General features: G+C 47.4%; 1 protein-coding gene across 1 annotated transcript; it reads right to left on the bottom strand.

Moving 5' to 3' along the window:
• Positions 1 to 1,321: 1,321 nt before the first annotated feature.
• On the bottom strand, positions 1,322 to 13,091 carry RLBP1 (retinaldehyde binding protein 1). Its single transcript, XM_049906055.1, has 8 exons — positions 13,032 to 13,091; positions 10,114 to 10,203; positions 9,722 to 9,850; positions 7,949 to 8,153; positions 6,160 to 6,338; positions 2,971 to 3,129; positions 1,976 to 2,086; positions 1,322 to 1,654 (listed from the first exon to the last, which is right to left on the bottom strand). Exons 2-8 carry the CDS (start codon positions 10,123 to 10,125, stop codon positions 1,496 to 1,498), a joined length of 954 nt encoding a protein of 317 aa, XP_049762012.1. The 5' UTR covers positions 10,126 to 10,203; positions 13,032 to 13,091; the 3' UTR covers positions 1,322 to 1,495.
• Between the last annotated feature and the right edge of the window lie 4,652 nt (positions 13,092 to 17,743).

The raw sequence follows: 17,743 nt of genomic DNA, 5'->3' as shown, positions 1-17,743 counted from the left end.
TTGACCTCCAGGTGGAGAAGCAAATGTAGGATACTGGGAGAACTATTGTCAATGCCAGGGAGCCCCATGCGTAGAGGAATCCAGCCCTTTGCCAAGTGGGAATAGAGTGTTCAGCAATCAGTGTCTAACAGGCAGTTTTACCTACAAAGATGAGCACACACTCAAAAATCACCAAACACTTGAGAAAAGTCAACTCCATAGAAGGAGACCATTGGTATTAGTCAAAATATGCAGAGTTAGAAACTGTTAAGTTCATCACTGTGAAGTGCCTGAGACTAAAGACAAGGGAGAGCTTTAACTGGGAAGCATAACATGAGGAGTGCAAGACTGCTCAGAGAAGGTATTCTCTATAAATCTAAGGACAACCATCTGTCGAGGCAAGGGGCCTACAGGAAAGAGCTTTTGGTGGAGAGCCCCACAGACTGATGGAGGAGAATTCAACTGCCACCCTGGACAGAGGTCCAAGCACCTGACCATCACTGAGCGCATCAGACTGCACCTGACTGGGGGGCCGCCCCAAAATGGAGCCACTTCAAGACTGCTTCCATCCCAGAATTCCATGTGGAAAACCTCTCACCTGCTTAGCTGTCACTAAGATGGTTGGGCTTGGCATATCATTTGAATTTATATCCCGCCTCTTTATCTTTTTATTGCCTTTGGAGGGGGAGGGGGTGGGCAGCTTTTAAACCAGCCTCCTTGCCTGTTTTCACAGACCCTAAGAGGAGCCCTGGTCGCTCAGTGGTTAAGCACTCTGCTGCTAACTAAAAGGTCGGCAGTTCAAACCCACCAGCCACTCCATGGGAGAGAGATGTGGTAGTCTGCTTCTGTAAAGATTACAACAAACAACAACAACCCAGTGCCGTCGAGTCGATTCCGACTCACAGCGACCCTATAGGACAGAGCAGAACTGCCCCATAGAGTCTCCAAGGAGCTCCTGGCAGATTCGAACTGCCGGCCCTTTGGTTAGTAGCCATAGCACTTAACCACTACACCACCAGGGTTTCCCTGTAAAGATTACAGCCTAGGAAACTCTGGAGGGGGCAGTTCTACTCTGTCCTATAGGGTCACTATGAGTCGGGATTGACTCAATGGCAATTAATTTGATTTTTTTTGGGGGGGGGCTAAGCAGCGAAACTCTGTTACAAAGGAAATGATTGAGAAGTCTAATCAGGGTCTTTGAAACTCAACTCTACACAAAAGTCACTGTCTTAAAGCTTCAGAGAAGAGTTTCGAACCAGAACGAACTGGTTAGAAACCCTGTTCAGAGGCCAGTAGGAATATAACAGCCCCCAATTCTTCCAGTTCAAAGGAATTCCCCTGCTTTATTGTCCACCCCCAACCTGGGAAGATGGTGACACCTGAGTTCACCCAAGCTTATGGAGGTTTGGGGGCACCACGCTCTCCTCAGACAGCCTTTTTCCCAGCCTTTTGGGTCCAGGACAACTGAGGAGAGGCCCAGGGATGCTAACTACAGCTCAGATGGCAGGAAACATCCTCAGAAAGCTGTGTCCTCAGCTTGGGCACGGGGACCAAAGAGCTGTTCAGCAATGACTTTGCCATCATACTTGGGCAGGGAGCCCCCAAAGTCAGCAGGCAGGATGTCCACATCAAACTCCTGGAAGAAGCTGGAGAGGTCATCTCCGTGGACAAAGACCTGCAGGGAAGCAGGGGAGACAGAGCTGAGCAGGAGGTGCCTAAGGATGAGGGACGAGGGGAGGAAAGGGGCTGGAGGACAGAGCCACAATGCACCATCGCTGCCTGGTTACATCCTTCTCCACAGTGTTCCGTGTTGTGCTGTTGGTGCAGTCCAGTGTGTCTGGAAACATGGTACAGAGCCTGAGGTGGGCTCCAGGGGGCTCCCTCCTCACCCTCACCCTCCTTGATTCATGAACTCTTTCTTGCTACAGCTTCATATTCACTCACTCACTGCACAGATGCTCACTGAATACCTCCTATGGGCAGGCCCTGCACTCACCCTCTGCAGCAGCTTGCTCTTCAAGAAGGGCTTGACCACATTATAGGTTGTGGTGAAATACCATGGCTGGTGGATGAAGTGGATAGCTTTGAACCGGGCTGGGAAGGAGTCCTGCAGTGACAGAGAGACCCCAGTGGCCTCAGAGGCTCCCACTCCCTCACCCCATGCTGCAGACAGTCTTGCCCAGCCTCCCACAGTTGCCAGAAAGGAAACTTCACTAAAGGTTCTATCCCAGGGCCAGCCAACAGGGGGCTCCGTCTTCACCGTGACTCCAACTCTGGAAGGAAGTCCCAGAAGTTATGGAGCCCAACCCTTTCCCTGATGACCCACAAATCCTTAGAATTAGGGGGAGTAAAGGAATAAAATGGTAGCCTTGCTTAGTTTTTAGGTGACTGGGCTTTTTCAAACCCACCTGCCTGCTGCTGACTGGACTGCAAGTTATCATAGACCACAGGGGCACTACTGTCATGCTTCACTGTCCTTCAGCCCCTCCCAGAGCCCCCACCGCTCCTCTCCCAGGTTTAAGGTTAGCTCTAAGAAAGAAAGAACTGACACATCAGTATATATAGGAGTGAGTTGTCAGGGAGTTGGTGATAGCCCTTTCTCTGGATAAATTCACATTCAGAGAGAGACAGCATGATGCATACAGACAGAGCATAGGATTACAGGTCAGAAAATGTGGGTTCGAGTCCACTTCTGCCACTTTATAGCTAGCTGTGTGACCTTGAGAAGTCACTTCAAGTTCTGAGCCTCCATTTCCAGGTTTACAAAATGAAGCAGGGAAGCAGGGAGGGATGGCTCACAATGAAATAATGAGTGTGAACACTTGGCAAATTGTCAACTACCATGCAAGTGTGTGTAGGTGGGATTGTGGTTGTTATTACTCTTTAACGGCACCAGGTGGTTTCTAGCACCCTGAAACCAGGAAACCAGATCCAGCCTCCCAGCCTCCCAACCTGTGAGACGCTCCTGCAGGACAGGTTCTCAGACCTCACCTGGAGCATGTCCACCATCTTCCTGAGATCCGAAGGCCGGAGCCCAGCAGCCTGCTGCACGGTAAAGCCCTTGAAGTTCTCAATGATGCAGAAGCCATTAATTTGGGTTTCCTCATTCTCCAGTAGCTTCTCCAGGATGAAGCAATATGCCTGCAAGATCTTGACCAGAGTAAACAGGCTGTAAGAGCCAGCCCACAAAAATAATGAAAGCTCAAGGTCCTGAGAGGAGAGTTAATGGGCAAAGCCTTTATTGGAGGCAATTTGCCACAGGCTTTGAGCTGGACATTCCACCTCTGTGAATGTACCCCAATGAGATAACCTTGAACGTCATATCATGGTTAGACGCCAGGGTGCTTATCCCAGCACTCTTATAATAGTGGCAACATCGGAAACAACCTAAATGTTCATCAAAAAGGGACTGGTTAAATTAGGGTAGGGAGTCCTGGGGGGGTCCAGTTGGTTAAAGCACTCAGTTGCTAACCAAAATGTCGGAGGTGCCTCAGAAGAAAGGCCTGGTGATGTACGTCCAAAAAATCTGCCATTGAAAGCCTTATGGAGCACAGTTCTACTCTGACACATATGAAGTCACCATGAGTTGGGGTCACCATGAGTCAGGGTCGATTTACCGGCAACTGGTTGGTTGGCTGATTAAGTTATGGTACATTTATGCTGTGGAATATTCTGAGGCAGTTAAAAATTATGTAGACTAATGATAAGGGAAGATATTCATGATATATTATTATGTAAAAAAGCATATTAGAAAATCATTTGTAAGGTCTGATCTCATTTTTAGAAGAAAAATATATTTACATAAAAAAAAATTTTTTTTTTAGGGAAAGATGTTAGTGGTAGATATCTCTGGGTGGTAGAATTACAGATAATTTTAAGTTCGTGATTTTTTTGGTACAATTTGAAATGAGTAGATAGCATGAGTCAGAGTTGACTTGATGGCAACGTGTTTAGATATCACTTCTGTAATAAGGGGAATCATATATATATTTTTTAAGTCTCTTCCTTAACTTGTGTATGTCTCAGTCCTAAAGTCTGCATTTTAGTTAATGGCAAAACACTAGCAGCATTCTTAATCAGGTAGGGAATAAGATAAGGATGTTCAATACCTCTACCACCATTTAACTGTGTGCTGAAAGTATTAGCCAGTGCAACCAAATTAAAAAATATATATGTATATATCAGGGGCGTAAGAACTTGAAAAGAAGAGACAAAAAAACTGTCTCTGATTTGTAGATGAGATGATAGTATACTTGGAAAACTCAAGAGAATCAACTATAAAATCAACAGAAATAACAAAATAATTCGACATAATAGCAGAGTTTAAAATTAACATATGAAAACAATAATCTTCATATATACAAACAACAGCCGATTAGAACATACAGTGAAAGAGAAAGCATCATCTGTAGCAACAGTGGCCGAAGAAAATACTCAGAATAAACTTAATTAGAAATGTGTGAGACATTTTTGAGGAAAACTTTAAAACACTCCTGAAAGCACAAAAGGTAGGCTTGAATAAAAGGAAAGGCATCTGTTATCTGGGGATAGTACAACTGGCCACAGATGTGACATTCATTGAGATGTCAAGGCACCACAAGTTTATATTTACATTTAATGTGATTTGAATGAAAATATTCATAACGTTTCTCTTTGAGCTAGACCAGTTAATTCTTAAAGTTCATAGGAAAAAATAAGCATGCAAGAATAGCTAGAAAAACCCTGAAAAAGAGGAGCAATAAGGACAGAACTAGCCCTAGCAGGTATTCAACATTCTATAAAATCTCTATGTTTAAAATAGTGTAGTATCGGAGCGTGAATAGACAAACAGGTCAATGGAAAAGAACAGGAAATCCAGGAACAGACCCAAGTATATATGGAAATTGTGTTAACCACTAGTACAAATGGTTAATGTGTTAGGCTGTTAACCAAAAGGTTGGAGATTCAAGGCCACTCAGAGGTGCCCAGAAGAAAGCCCTAGTGATCAGTTTCTGAAAAATCAACCACTGAAAACCCTATGGAGCACTGTTTTACTTTGACACACGCGGGGTCATCATGAGTCAGGGTCAACTCCATGGCAACTGATTTTTCGTTTCTTACAAAAGGAAATACAGAAGATTATCGAGACGGCATCTTGAATCACATTTTAATAAACGGTTTGGGACAACTGGATAGCATTTTCTAAAGTGAGTTTGTACTATTTTTAAAAATAAGAAAAAATATTTTTAAAAGACCAGACTTACTGAAACCCGAGAGTATAGCCCGGGACTCCTTTTTAACTCAGTACTGAAGTCACTCCTGAGGTTCACCCTTTAGCCAAAGATTAGACAGGCCCATAAAACCAAAGGAGGCTTAATGGGCACACCAACCCAGGGGCAAGGACGAGAAGGCAGGAGGGGACAGGAAAGCCGATAATGGGAACCCAAGGTCGAGAAGGGGAGAGTGTTGATACCTCATGGGGTTGGCAACCAATGCCATAAAACAATACTTGTATGTTTAATGAGAAACTAATTTGCTCTGTAAACCTTCATCTAAATCTAAAGCACAATAAAAAAGAGAGATGCCAAGAACATCGTATATATATTTTTTAAAAGGATTGGTGGCACATGCCAAAGTTCTCTGAGGACAAATGTTAATTCCCCAGCCTGAAGCAGCCCTCTTAAGGGCTCCATGTGGGAAATGGCATATATACATATATAAGTGCAAAGAACTGAGGCTGGGAGTCAGAGCCTGTGGATTCCAGTCCCCATTCTCAGCTGTGTAACCTCGGGCTGGTTGGGTACAACCTGCCTGGGCCTTAGTTCCCTCGTTTACAGTAGGGTTGGAACCTGTGCCTTTCAGAATCTCTTACCCCCACAGTCCACTAATCCCTGTTCTCTCCGTCACTCAGTTTTCAGTGTTTGGTAGGGCTTGGGGCCACAGCTGTTGCCTGCATTTGGCTAGGATACCAAGGATTGGCCCTTGGACCCAGCCGGCAAACCTGCTGGTTTTCCAGCTACCCAAGCATATCCTAGGAATTCTCCCTGTGCTTAGAAAGGGCTTGGTGGCAGATGGCTGTCCGCATTTCCCCGCATAAACCTGAACTCCTGCTGAGCCAGAAATGAGGGTCCAGTAGAGGCCAGGGTTGGAGGAAGAACATAGCCTCTAGGGTGGGAGGGAGCCAGTTGAGTTTCCACTGACCTCATCAAAGGTGATTTCCTCATAGTCCCAGTTCTCAATGTTGAAGAGCATGACCACTCGCCCATACTTGTCCCGACTGGAGAGGACACCAGGGTAGCCGGCCTCAATGGTACAGCGGATGGCCTCCAGGGACAGACTGTCGAAAAGCTCGGGGTACTGCAGCCGGAAGTGCACATAGCCTGGAGGAGGGAGAGCAGATGATCTCCCCTCAGGGAGCCGCCTCCTCCCTACCCCACCCCAGCTCACCTCCTGAGGTGGCACACAGTGGGACTCCAGAGACCAGGGCTCCTGCCCAGCTCTTCCATGTAAATCCTGTATGTGATCAAGCAGGATACTCAGCCTTTCTGAGCCCCATGTTTCCCCTCCAAAATGTGGGTTAATAATGGGATATTGTCCTATCTCACCAAATTGTTATGGTAATCAAACCAGACTCAAGTGTGAACATCATTTCAAAACTGTGCAAACATCAGGTATAATCCTAAATACAGTGGCGTGGCGATCATTGTTATTTTCTCTTTTCTACAGACACATGGGCACAGGTGTTCCTGCTGGGCACAGGGTGAACCGAGTGGGATGTGAGCACCAGTACATGAGGGCAAGCCTGAGGGGAAGACCCCAAGATAAAATACAAATCCCATGCAGAATACAGAAGCCCATCCACTACCCACAAGCTCCTTACCCATCCTGAACAGGCTGGCTGTCTCCACCACCAAACTTGGGCCTCTGGAAGGGTCAAGCTCAGAAGTGTTCAGAAAGTTTTTGTCTCAGGAGTGCCACACTGACCTCCACACTGTTCCTGGAATGCTCCAGGCACGCTCCTACCACCTGGACTTCACATTTGTTGTTCCCTCTGCCTGCATTGTTCTTCCCCCAGAGATCTGCATGGCCAGTTCCCTCATTTCCTCTGGATTTTTCTTTATAAATTCTCTTTGCACCTGGAGCCTCCTGGTTACCTAAAGCTCCAACCTCTCAATCCTTTTGTATCTGCCTCTTCTATTTTTCTCCCTATCCCTTATCACTATCTATATATTTTTATTTTATGTAGCTAGTTTGTTATTTCCGCCATCAGGATATAGGTTCTATGAAGGCAGGAGATTCTTGTCTCTTTTATTCTCTGCTACATCCCTGGGTTGGCACAGCTTGAGCATGGCATTGAATTAACATTTGAGGAACAAGAGAAGAAGAAAATGAAAAGTATTGGCCTGCAGGGTCTGCTCAAACATCCCACCGCTCCCCACAACACAAAGCACTTGATTTCCTTAGGAAATTAATCTTCAGCCAGCCAGCGGGGCCAGGGAGCTCTGTCCTCGGGGCTCATTCCAAGGGCTGGCACCATCTTCAACTCCACTTTGCAGGAGGTTTAGGTACCTGAGGGAGCCAGGCACATGTCCACCTTCCCTGCAGCATTCCAGAGCCAAAGCCCAGGCTCTGAGGGTCCAGTGGCTGGGGAGAAAACGCTTCCCCTCACTGGGTGCCTGATTTAGGTGATCCAGTTCTACTTATTGAGTCCCAAGACTGAGAGGAGAAAGGAGCCAGACCTCCAGGAATCTGGTCCTGACAGACTCATTCATTCATTCATAGCTGCAGGGAAAGGGATCTCGGAAGCGATTCAGTTCATACCTCACACTCCGACCCCCCATTTTACAGGTATGGAGGTTACAGGGCTCAGAGAAAGTGACTTGCCTATGCAGGGCAGGGGGTCCCCTCAGTGCCCCCAGGTGAGAGTGAACACCATTCTCACGATCCCTCCCTCTCCTTCGCATGGCTGCTTCTCCAGCTGGGGCCTCACCTCTGAGCAGCTCGTAGGCGCGCCCCACGTCAAACTTGCGTGCACGGATGAAGCGCAGGAAGAAGGCGCTGTCCCTTCCCTGTACCCTCTCGGCCACCGCCTGGGCCAGCTCCTCCCCAGAGGCTGCCTGCTCCTGCACCAGCTCCTGCAGTTCTCGCACCACCTCCGCCCGAGTCTCCTCCCGCTCGTTCAGCTCGTCCTTGGCCTGGAACAAGGAGGGGTGTGGGGCCGAAGTCACGGGTAGCCATGGTGCAGGAGCAGGACATATATATGGCCAGTCTCCCACTCATGCCAGACCTGCTGAGGGGGCTGCACTGGGGCCACCACTCTTCAGCCCACAAGGGCAGCATCTGCATTAGCAGCATCTCAGATTGTTCTATTTGGGCAAAAATTAGGTGAAAGCGCTCAGGGTAGATGCGGAGCCCTGGTGGTGCAGTGGTTAAACACTGGGCTGCTAACGAAAAGGTCGCCGGTTCAAACCTACGAGCTGCTCTGCGGAAGAAAGATGTAGAAGTCTACTTCTGTAAAGATTACAGCCTTGGAAACCCTATGGGGTAGTTCTAGTCTGTCCCATAGGATAGCTGTGAGTTGGAATTGATTCAACAGCAATGGGTTTGCTCATGGTAAGTTTGTTTGCAGGATATAGCCAACAGCCTAAATGTTTGTGATAATAACAGCTTACACTTACTGAGCTCTTACTTAGCACCCTGCTAAGTTCTTTAAATACATTATGTATTTTAATCTTTGCCACAGCCCATCACGGTTGGCATTCTTATCCCCATCTTCCAGATGAGCAAAACGAGGCTCATAGAGGTGAAGTTCTTGCCCAAGGCCACCCAGATAGAAGGGGGTGAAGCAAGACTCCTACTCAGGTATACTTTTAATCACTTCACTCAGCTCCCTCCCAGGTTCATTTTGACCTTTCCAAAAACAAAGCTACCCAGCAGATGGCAGCCTGCCTGCCAGAGGGCATGCCTCCCCTTGCTGGTCCAAGAGAACTCCTCAGCATGCTTCTCAGGCATCTGACAGCCCTTTCCTTTGACAGCATGACAGGGGAAGGCAGAGGAGGGGAAGCCAGGTGCAGGGAAGCTAATAGCACCTTCCATTTGAGATACCCAGAAGGCAAGGCCTGGCGAGTCCATCAGAAATCACCCAGGTCAGAGATTCTTATAAATCAATGGTGGAACTGCCTTAAGAAAGATGGGGAGTGGGGGAGGACAGGAGCCTGGGCTCATCTCAGCCCCACCGCGTCCTCCCGACAGCCCCACAACAGCTCTGCCAACCTCTGCATAGCAGAGTCTGATAAACTCTGAGCTGGTCCAAACATCTTCTTTCATAGCTGCAAAAGGTAAGACCCAGAAAGGGAAAGCAACTTCCTCAAGCACACCCAGTGAGTTGGGAGTGGGTCTAGTTCTAGAATCCAGGCCTCTCGACTATGCAGTAGGGGCAGCAGTTAGATCTTGCCCTTCAGGGCACTTCCAAACCATTACTACTCACATTTGAATCCAGGCTGATCCCTGGTCTGGAGGCCCCAGGCCCTGGCATGGATTTCAGGGAACCTTGTTGGTGCTGCATCCTTGGACTAGGCTAGCCTGGGTGTCTGGTCAGCCCAATCTCTGCCATGGCCCTAACCTCCAGAGTGGCCCCTAGAACATACCCCCAAGGTGATCTGGAAAGCTAGAACTGGACCCTATCTACAAGAGAGAGGATATTGTCAATGTTGCCCCCATTCTGCCTCCCTAGTCTGCCTCTCCCCACCCCAGGCCACCTCACCTTCTGCAAGGTATGTCGTGGCAGCTGACTACACCGGCCAAAGACAGGCCCATGGTCCTTGGTTGTGAGCCGCTCCAGCTGGCAGCGGAGCTCCTGCTCCTCTTCGGGGACCACACGGAATGTGCCCACCTGGGCAGAGGAGACAGGAAGAAGCAGGAGCAGGCTCATGTCAGCCTGAGCAAGCCAGGCAAGTGGGCCTGCTCAGACCCTAAACCAGTTCTGTTGCCCAGTGCCTCTGTTAAGCCTCCCCTTTGGGCTGGGTCTGGGACCACAGAGACGTACATGCCCATTCCCCTCGGCAGAACAGATGCTGGAGAAATAGGAGGGAGAGAAGGCAGAGAGGGAAGGAGAAATGTGGGTGAAGGAGAGCCAGGGGGCCCAGGGGTACTCACCCCCTCTGACATGTTGCCTCTGGAAGACACTGAGTCCTTGGGAGAAGGGTCCCGCTTCCTCTGTCCCCGTCCGTCCAGGCAGCCCCTCCTCTAGGAGTATAAGTCAGGGGTGCAGTGGTATTTGAGAAACTGTTCTGTGACTGTCTCAGAACAGCGGATCTCAAACTAGAGCGTGCAGCAGAATTACCTGGGGCATCTGTTAGAAATGCAGATGTCTGGGCCCCACTCTCTGTAATTCTGATTACAGGAGGTCTGGTCTGGGGCCCAGAAACCTTGGGCTACTCTTTGGGAAACTCTGCTTTGAGAAGGGGTACACACACAAATACCTCAAAACTCAGCCCTTCAGACAAATTGGCCCAGCCAGAAAAACACTACGTGATCTCAGTTACATGATCACTGCAGGATAAGGTATCCATATGATCCAATTCCCCAGACCGTCCTTCTTTCCTTCTGTCCCCTCCTTTCCCAGCCCAAAGAAACTTCCCAGGCTAGTGGATCACCCTTTCCTGGGAGACTTTGTTCTCTAGAGGGGTGATGACCAGTTACATAATCATAATACTGGGTGTGTGTCCTGTGCTTTGTGGTGCATTAATTATCAGATCGGAGCCCTGGTAGCACAGTGGTTAAGAGCTATGGCTGCTAACCAAAAGGTCAGCAATTCAAATCCACCAGCAGCTCCTTGGGAACCCTATGGGGTAGTTCTACTCTGTCCTATAGGGTCACTGTGAGTTGGAATCAACTCAGCGGCATTGGGTTTTTTTTTTTTTTTGTAATCATTGTGTCAGAGACAGGGCTGGCATTACTATTCCCATTCCACACAGGAGGAAAAGGTCCAGGAGCAAAAGTGACTTGCCCCGAGGTCACACAGCCAGAAATAACCAGGGAGGAGTACTCAAACCCAAATGCGACTTCATGTCAGCACTGAGAGTCAGCCAGGTGAGATGCGAAAGCCAGAGCTGGGTTGAAATTCTGTCTCTTCCTCTCGAAAGCTGTGTGATTTAACCTGAGTCTTGGCTTTCCCCTGTAAAAGGGGGATGTGAAGGTGATGAAGATTGAGTTAAATAACCTACATGTAAGCTGTGGTTGACCACCAGAGCGAATCTCATCCATTGCCGGCATGACAACTTGCTTACCTACTGAGTATTTTGGGAGACAGCTCTTCTGTTTCTGGATCTCCCCGGACCCCTAAACATTCCCACTTTCTTCAAGGACCCTTCACCATCTCGCTCTTCATCTAATCAGGTTCCATTGGTCAGTTCTGTCACCTAGTCAAGGTTGTGACGTGGCAGAGCTGGGACTTAAACCTATGTTTTCCTGACACCAAGCCTGTTTTGACGCCTAGAACCCAGACATCGCCAGGCAAACTAAAAAGAAAGCTGGTATTATAGAAATGCTTTAGGGTCAGAGACACCTAGATTGGAATCAGGCTTTGTCATTTACCAGCCACATGACCTTAGTCAAGCTATCTAACATTTCTGGGCCTCAGTTTCTTCATCTGCAAACTGAGAATATTTTCCCCCCAAAAAACGAAAAAACTAAACCCATTGCCATTGAGTACATTCCGACTTAGGACAATCCCATGTATGTCAGAGTAGAACTGCACTCCATAGTGTTTTCAATGGCCTTTCTTCTGAGGCACCTCTGGGTAGACTTAAACCACCAACCGTTTGATTAGTAGCTGAGTGCTTAACCATTTGCCCACCCAGGGACACCTTGGAGATAGTAATAAACCCATGCCATAGAGTCGATTCCAACTCCAGTGACCTAATACATTACAGAACACAACTGCTCCACAGTATTTTCTTGGCTGTTATCTTTATGGAAGCAGATTGCCAGGTCTTTCTTCTGTGATGATGCTGGGTAGGTTGGAACTGCCAACATTTATGTTAGTATTCGAGTGCAAGCTGTTTGCACCACCTGGGGACCTTGGGGGATAATAATAGCACCTACCGAATAGAGTCGTAATAAAGCTAAAATAATTTCTGTAATGTGCCCTGCAATGTCTTTCTCCAAAACCTAGTTCCCTTCCCTTTCCTTTCCTTAGCATCATACTGATCTGTACTCCAATTTGCACCAAGAGACTTGGACAGTCTCAGGGAATATCTGAGGATCTCCCATCTCTTGCCTCTCCCACTCCATAGCCCCAGCAAGGGCAGAGAAGCTGTGAGTGCTGGAATCCACCAACAGGAACCAAATCTAAGCCATCTCTCTGGCTGGTAGACTTCCAAATATGAGGGCACAGAGGCAGACTGAAATTCTGCTGTGCTGTCACTTAGGTTTTGCTGGAGCAGGAATGGAGAGGCTGATAGAATTACCCGAGGAGCTCAAACTGGAGGGATAGTGGCTGCATAACCCCAACCAATTAAGCAGACCCCTGGGATGAGATCTTAGCTCCATACCCTTAGAATTATCAAGGTTAAAGTCAGTGCAGCAATTCTTTTCTACATTTGCCCAAGCTGTTAACTTTGATTTTTAAAAATATTGATCTCCTCTGTGCTATTCACTGAATACAATGAAAAAATGCCTACCCCTCACTCCATTTGGACCCTGTTTCCTGCTGGAATCAACTCGATGGCAATGGGTTTTTAGTTTTTAGGGTTGCCAGATGAAATCCAGAACGCCCAGTTAAATGTGCATTTCTGGTGAACAAATACTTTCTTTAGTATAAGTATGTCCCATGCAACATTTGGGTATACTCATAGTAGAAATATTATTTGTTGTTTATCTGAAGTTCACATCTAACTGGGCATCCTGTATTTTTATTTGATGACTCTGCTTTCAGGTTGGTCTGGCTCATCCTGGAGAATGGCCAGTTGGTTTCGGCTCAGCCAGCAGTCTGCGATATGTTCTCCCCATCCCTGATTCCTCACCCCAATCCTGGGTTCCCTGGTCCAGGGAGGCCCTTGGGACTGACTTACCTGCCTGGTAGGCAACTCCTCCTTGGGGCCACCTGGTGCTTGAGTCCTCCTGAAGATTGCCTCTGCTAGGGGCAGGTCCAGTCAGCAGGTTGGGATTAGTGTGTCATAAGGAACTTCTCAATGCCCACAGTTTTCCATTAAATCTGGGCTCACGGGGAGGCCCAGAGCAGGGCAGGCAAAGCTCCAGGAGGGAGACGGGAGAGGCCTGGGTCAAGCTGAAGATGCATGAAAGCCCTTCTTTGTGCGTGCCTGCTCCCAGTTCCTGCTCAGCCATGTGGAAGCCAGGCTGTAGGGGTAGAATCTAGACCAGCCCCACTGCCTTTTCCCTGCTCTCTCTCCTTGGGATTGCAGGGGGGCTCTGAAAGAGCATTCCCCAGGCTGAGATACAAGGGGCAAGAGAAAGAGCAAATGTGATCGTGGAATCCAGGCCTGTCCTCCACACTCTCCCCACCCTGCAGGGTCTGATGTGGTAGTTCTCACCTTCACAGTGAGTGAGGCCATTTGGAAAACATAGTTGGTTAAGGTTGAGCCAGAAGAGGACAAGACAGGCTGACCTGCCTTCGAGGTAGTGTGGTGCAGTGGTAGGGGCATAAGCTCCAGACCAGACTGCCTATATTTAAATTTGAGCTGTAGTACCAACTAGCTGTGAGAACAGGTTATTCACCACTCAGTGACTCAGTTTCCTACTCTGAGAAGTGGGGAAAATCAGAGGACCAGGCTCATGGCTTTAGTGAGGATGAAATGGCAATAAAGGCCTTAGCTCAGTACTTGGAACATAGCAAGTGTTAAGTAAATCTGGGCTGTTACGCCAAATATAGACTCCATAGGCTTCTAGGTGGAAGGAATTCATTATCCAACACTCTGTACAGCAAGAAACCCCTCTGCAGCTGCTCAAGAGGTGCAGGGAGAGGGAAGGGGGAGTGGGCGATTCCTTTAGAACATTCTCAGCCAGGATTCCAAGGCTAGGGAGCTCCCTGTTTCCACTATTGGACAACTCTCCTTGTTCTAAAACCCATCCTCGGCTTGGGCTTCCATCAGCCTCCTGAAATGCCCATGCCTGGTCCTGGCTTTGCCTTCTGGAGCTGCCCAGGACAGGGTCACACCCCCACGCACAAGGCTTTGAAGGCAATTCTCCTGATCCCATTCTAAGAAACACTTCTTGTTTTTCCCCAGAAATGGACAGGTTTGGGCCCTCCTTATCCACACACTGCCCGCTGCAGATATCCCAGGGCTATTGAGAGTGTCACTGAAGGCAAGTTCCCCGAGAGCAGCATTTGACCCTCACTTCCCTCTCCAGAGCAGGCTTTGACACCTGGGGCTGAGACATTGAGTTGCAACCGAGTCACCTTGAGTTCTTTGCTTTCAACGGTCCCTTCCCTGGGCTCCTACTCTGGCTGCTGTCTGACTCTTGGACTATCTCCCTCCCAAGTCTTCTTTGGAGTTGAAGAACCCCCATTTCTATCCTGCTCCCCAGTGGTCTAGTCCTGCACTGTCCAATACAGTAGCCACTAGCTACATTCAGTACTTGAAATGGGCTAGTATGACCAAAGAATTGAATTTTAAATATTATTTATTTTTAACTTAAATTTAAAAACTGATACTGGCTTCAGTTGTAGGGACACTTTTAAGTATTTCTGGAACAATTTAGGTATGTGATTCTACTTTTCAACCGTAAATTTTATGATCAACCGATGAAAATTTAGAGTCCAAATTGAGATGTGCTGTAACTATGAAATACATACTGAAGACTTAGTAGAAAGAAGAGTGTAAAATATCTAATTAACATTTTTTGTATTGCTTAGTGTTGAAATGATAATGTTTTGGCTATATACTGAGTTAAAGGTATATCATTAATTTCACCTGTTTTGTTTTCTTTTTTTGACACGGCTATTAGGCAACGGGTTATTAGAAAATGTAAAATTACTTTATACTTCTAATGGACAGCTCTGTCTCAACCTCGTTACTGCTCAGTGCAGCCCGTAGACCAGCAGCATCAGCATCACCTGGGAGCTTGCTAGAAATGCACACTCTCAGGCTTCACCCCAGATCCACTGGAGCAGAATCTGCATTTTAACCAGGTCCCCAGGTGATTCCTAGACACATCAAAATTTGAAAGGTCCAACAGTTAAGCGCTTGACTGTTAACCAAAAGGTTGGTTGTTCAAATCCACTCATATGCTCTGCAGGAGAAAGACCTGGTGATCTGCTTTCGTAAAGATTACAGCCAAGAAAATGCTATGGGGCAGTTCTACTCTGTCACATGGGGTTGCTACAAGTTGGAATCAACTTGACGGCACCCAACAACAAAAGCCCTGGAGGGCTTCTGCTCCTCTTGCCACCTTGCCTGTCCCAGCACAGTGTCTTGCCTGACATCTCACTTCCTACCACCTCTGAGGATTGGTGGGAAAACTGATCGACGACTGCCTGTGCCCACCATTCTCTTCCTCTTTGCGGGCAGGGTAGTGGTGGTGGGGTCTGTGAGCAGCAGAAGAAAGAGGACAGAGAGGGAGCGTCTCCTGCCCTGATTCTGGTCTTGGCATTGCCTATTACAAGCCATTGACGTTCTTGAACCTCATTGCTTCATCTGTAAGATGGGGTGATGTATTTTTTTGCAGGTACATCACAGGGCGTGAGAGACAATGGAATTGAGGGCCCAGGCTGCCTGTCTCCTCCCCTCGCCCCCTGCGAGGAACCCTGGAGACCACAGAAGAGGCTCCACCAATGCCAGGGATGGACTGCATCATGAAAAAGAACCTTCCTGTGCAGTATAAACACTTTTGAGTCAGTGGTGCTGCCCTGGTAGGAGTGGGCTACACAGAGCTTTTCAGGACACTAATAGGCCACAAGGCCCCTCTTGAGAAGCAGAGCTTTCTGCAGCATTATCTCCTGCTCACAGGCCTTCTCCTGCCTTTACCCTGCCCTTCCCCCCATCTCAAGAGTCACATTCACATCCAGTTCCTAGGGCCAGAACAATAGTGCCATTGTGGGAGAGGAGACGCTGCCCTCATTGGCCCAGATACCTGTGCTGGCCTCACTGGCAGGCAACCACGGGCTCCCTGGCCTCTTTCTATCTGACAGGCTGAAGGCAGGGAGGGAGGGGGCTCACATTTTCTGGATTGTGGTAGGTGCCTGTCATGGATTGAACTATGTCCCCCCAAAATATGTGTCAACATGGTTAGGCCATGATTCCCAGTATTGTGTGGTTATCCTCCATTTTGTGATCTGATGTAATTTTCCTATGTGTTGTAAATCCTAATCTTTGCCTGTGATTAATGAGGCAAGATTAGGTTATGTTAAACAGGATTAGGGTGGGATGCAACACCCTTTCTCAGGTTACAGCCTTGATACGATGTAAGGAGAGTTTCCCTGGGGTATTGCCTGCATCACCTTTTATCTTACCAGAGATAAAAGGAGAGAGAAGTGAGCAGAGAGATAGGGACCTCCTACCACCAAAAAAGAAGAGCCAGGAGTGAGCACATCTTTGGGACTCGGAGTCCCTGCGCTGACAAGCTCCTAGACCAGGGGAAGATTGATGACAAGGACCTTCCCCAGAGCCGACAGAGAGAAAAAGTCTTCCCCTGCAGCTGGCGCTCTGAATTTGGACTTCTAGCCTTCTAGACTGTGAGAATAAATTTCTGTTTTTTAAAGTCAATCACTTGTGGTATTTTTGTTATAGTAGCACTAGATGACTCAGACAGTGCCTTACCAGTATTACCTCATCCAATCCTAGATGTGAAGTAAAGTGTAAAATCCCCTTTTTGACAGAATAGGAAACTGAGATTCAGAGGGGTAAAAAGACCTGCCCAAAGTCACACAGCTGGAAGGAACTAGAGTCTGGGCCACTCTAAAGCCCTCTCTTCATTCAACACACAAAAGCTGCCATCCTCAAGAAGTGAGATCAACATAGGTATGACTGTCCCAGACTGAACCAAACATTTGCCATAAAGTTGATTCCTACTCATGGCAACCCATGTGTGTCAGAATAGAACTGTGCTCCCTAGGGTTGCTTTTTTTTTTTTTTTAAATAATATTTTATGTGAAAGTTTACACAGCAAATTAGGTTCCCCTTTAACAATTTTTATACAAATTGTTTATTGCCATTGGTTTCATTTTTGCAATGTGTCACCATTCTCATTATTTCCATTAATCTAGCTTACCTTCCCCTCTTTGCCTTCTCATCTTGGCTTCTGGGTAACTGTTGACTGTTTGGTCTCATGCAGTTAATTGTTTAAGGGAACACATTCCTCATGGGTGATATTGTTTATTTTATAAGCCAATCTATTATTTGGCTGAAAGGTGACCTGAGGAAATAACTTCAATTCTAAGTTCAAAGGGTACCTTAGGGTGATAGTCTCAGGGGTGTCTCTAATCTAAATTGGTCCAGTAGGTCTGGCCTTTTTTAGGATTTTGAGTTTTGTTCTACATTTTTCTTCCAGGACCTTCTATTGTGTCCCTGGTTGGAACAGTCGGTAGTGGTAGCTGGGCACCATCTAGTTCTTCTGGTCTCAGGTTTGAAAAGGTTGTGGTTTGTGTGGGCTACTAGTCCCATGGACAAGTTTCTTCTTTGGGCTTTTGATTTCCTTGATTCTCTTTTGCTCCATACAAGTAGAGACCAATAGGTGTATCTTAGATGGCTGGTCCATAGAGTTTTTTGTATTTTGCTTTTTATTGTGGCCAAACTATCAGAGGGTTTTTAAGGCTGATTTTCAGAAG

The sequence above is a fragment of the Elephas maximus genome, chromosome 13 (assembly GCF_024166365.1).
Source record: "Elephas maximus indicus isolate mEleMax1 chromosome 13, mEleMax1 primary haplotype, whole genome shotgun sequence".
Taxonomy (NCBI): domain Eukaryota; kingdom Metazoa; phylum Chordata; class Mammalia; order Proboscidea; family Elephantidae; genus Elephas; species Elephas maximus.
Note: the sequence above shows the minus strand (reverse complement) of the source record. Positions and strands in the feature narration are given on the sequence as shown.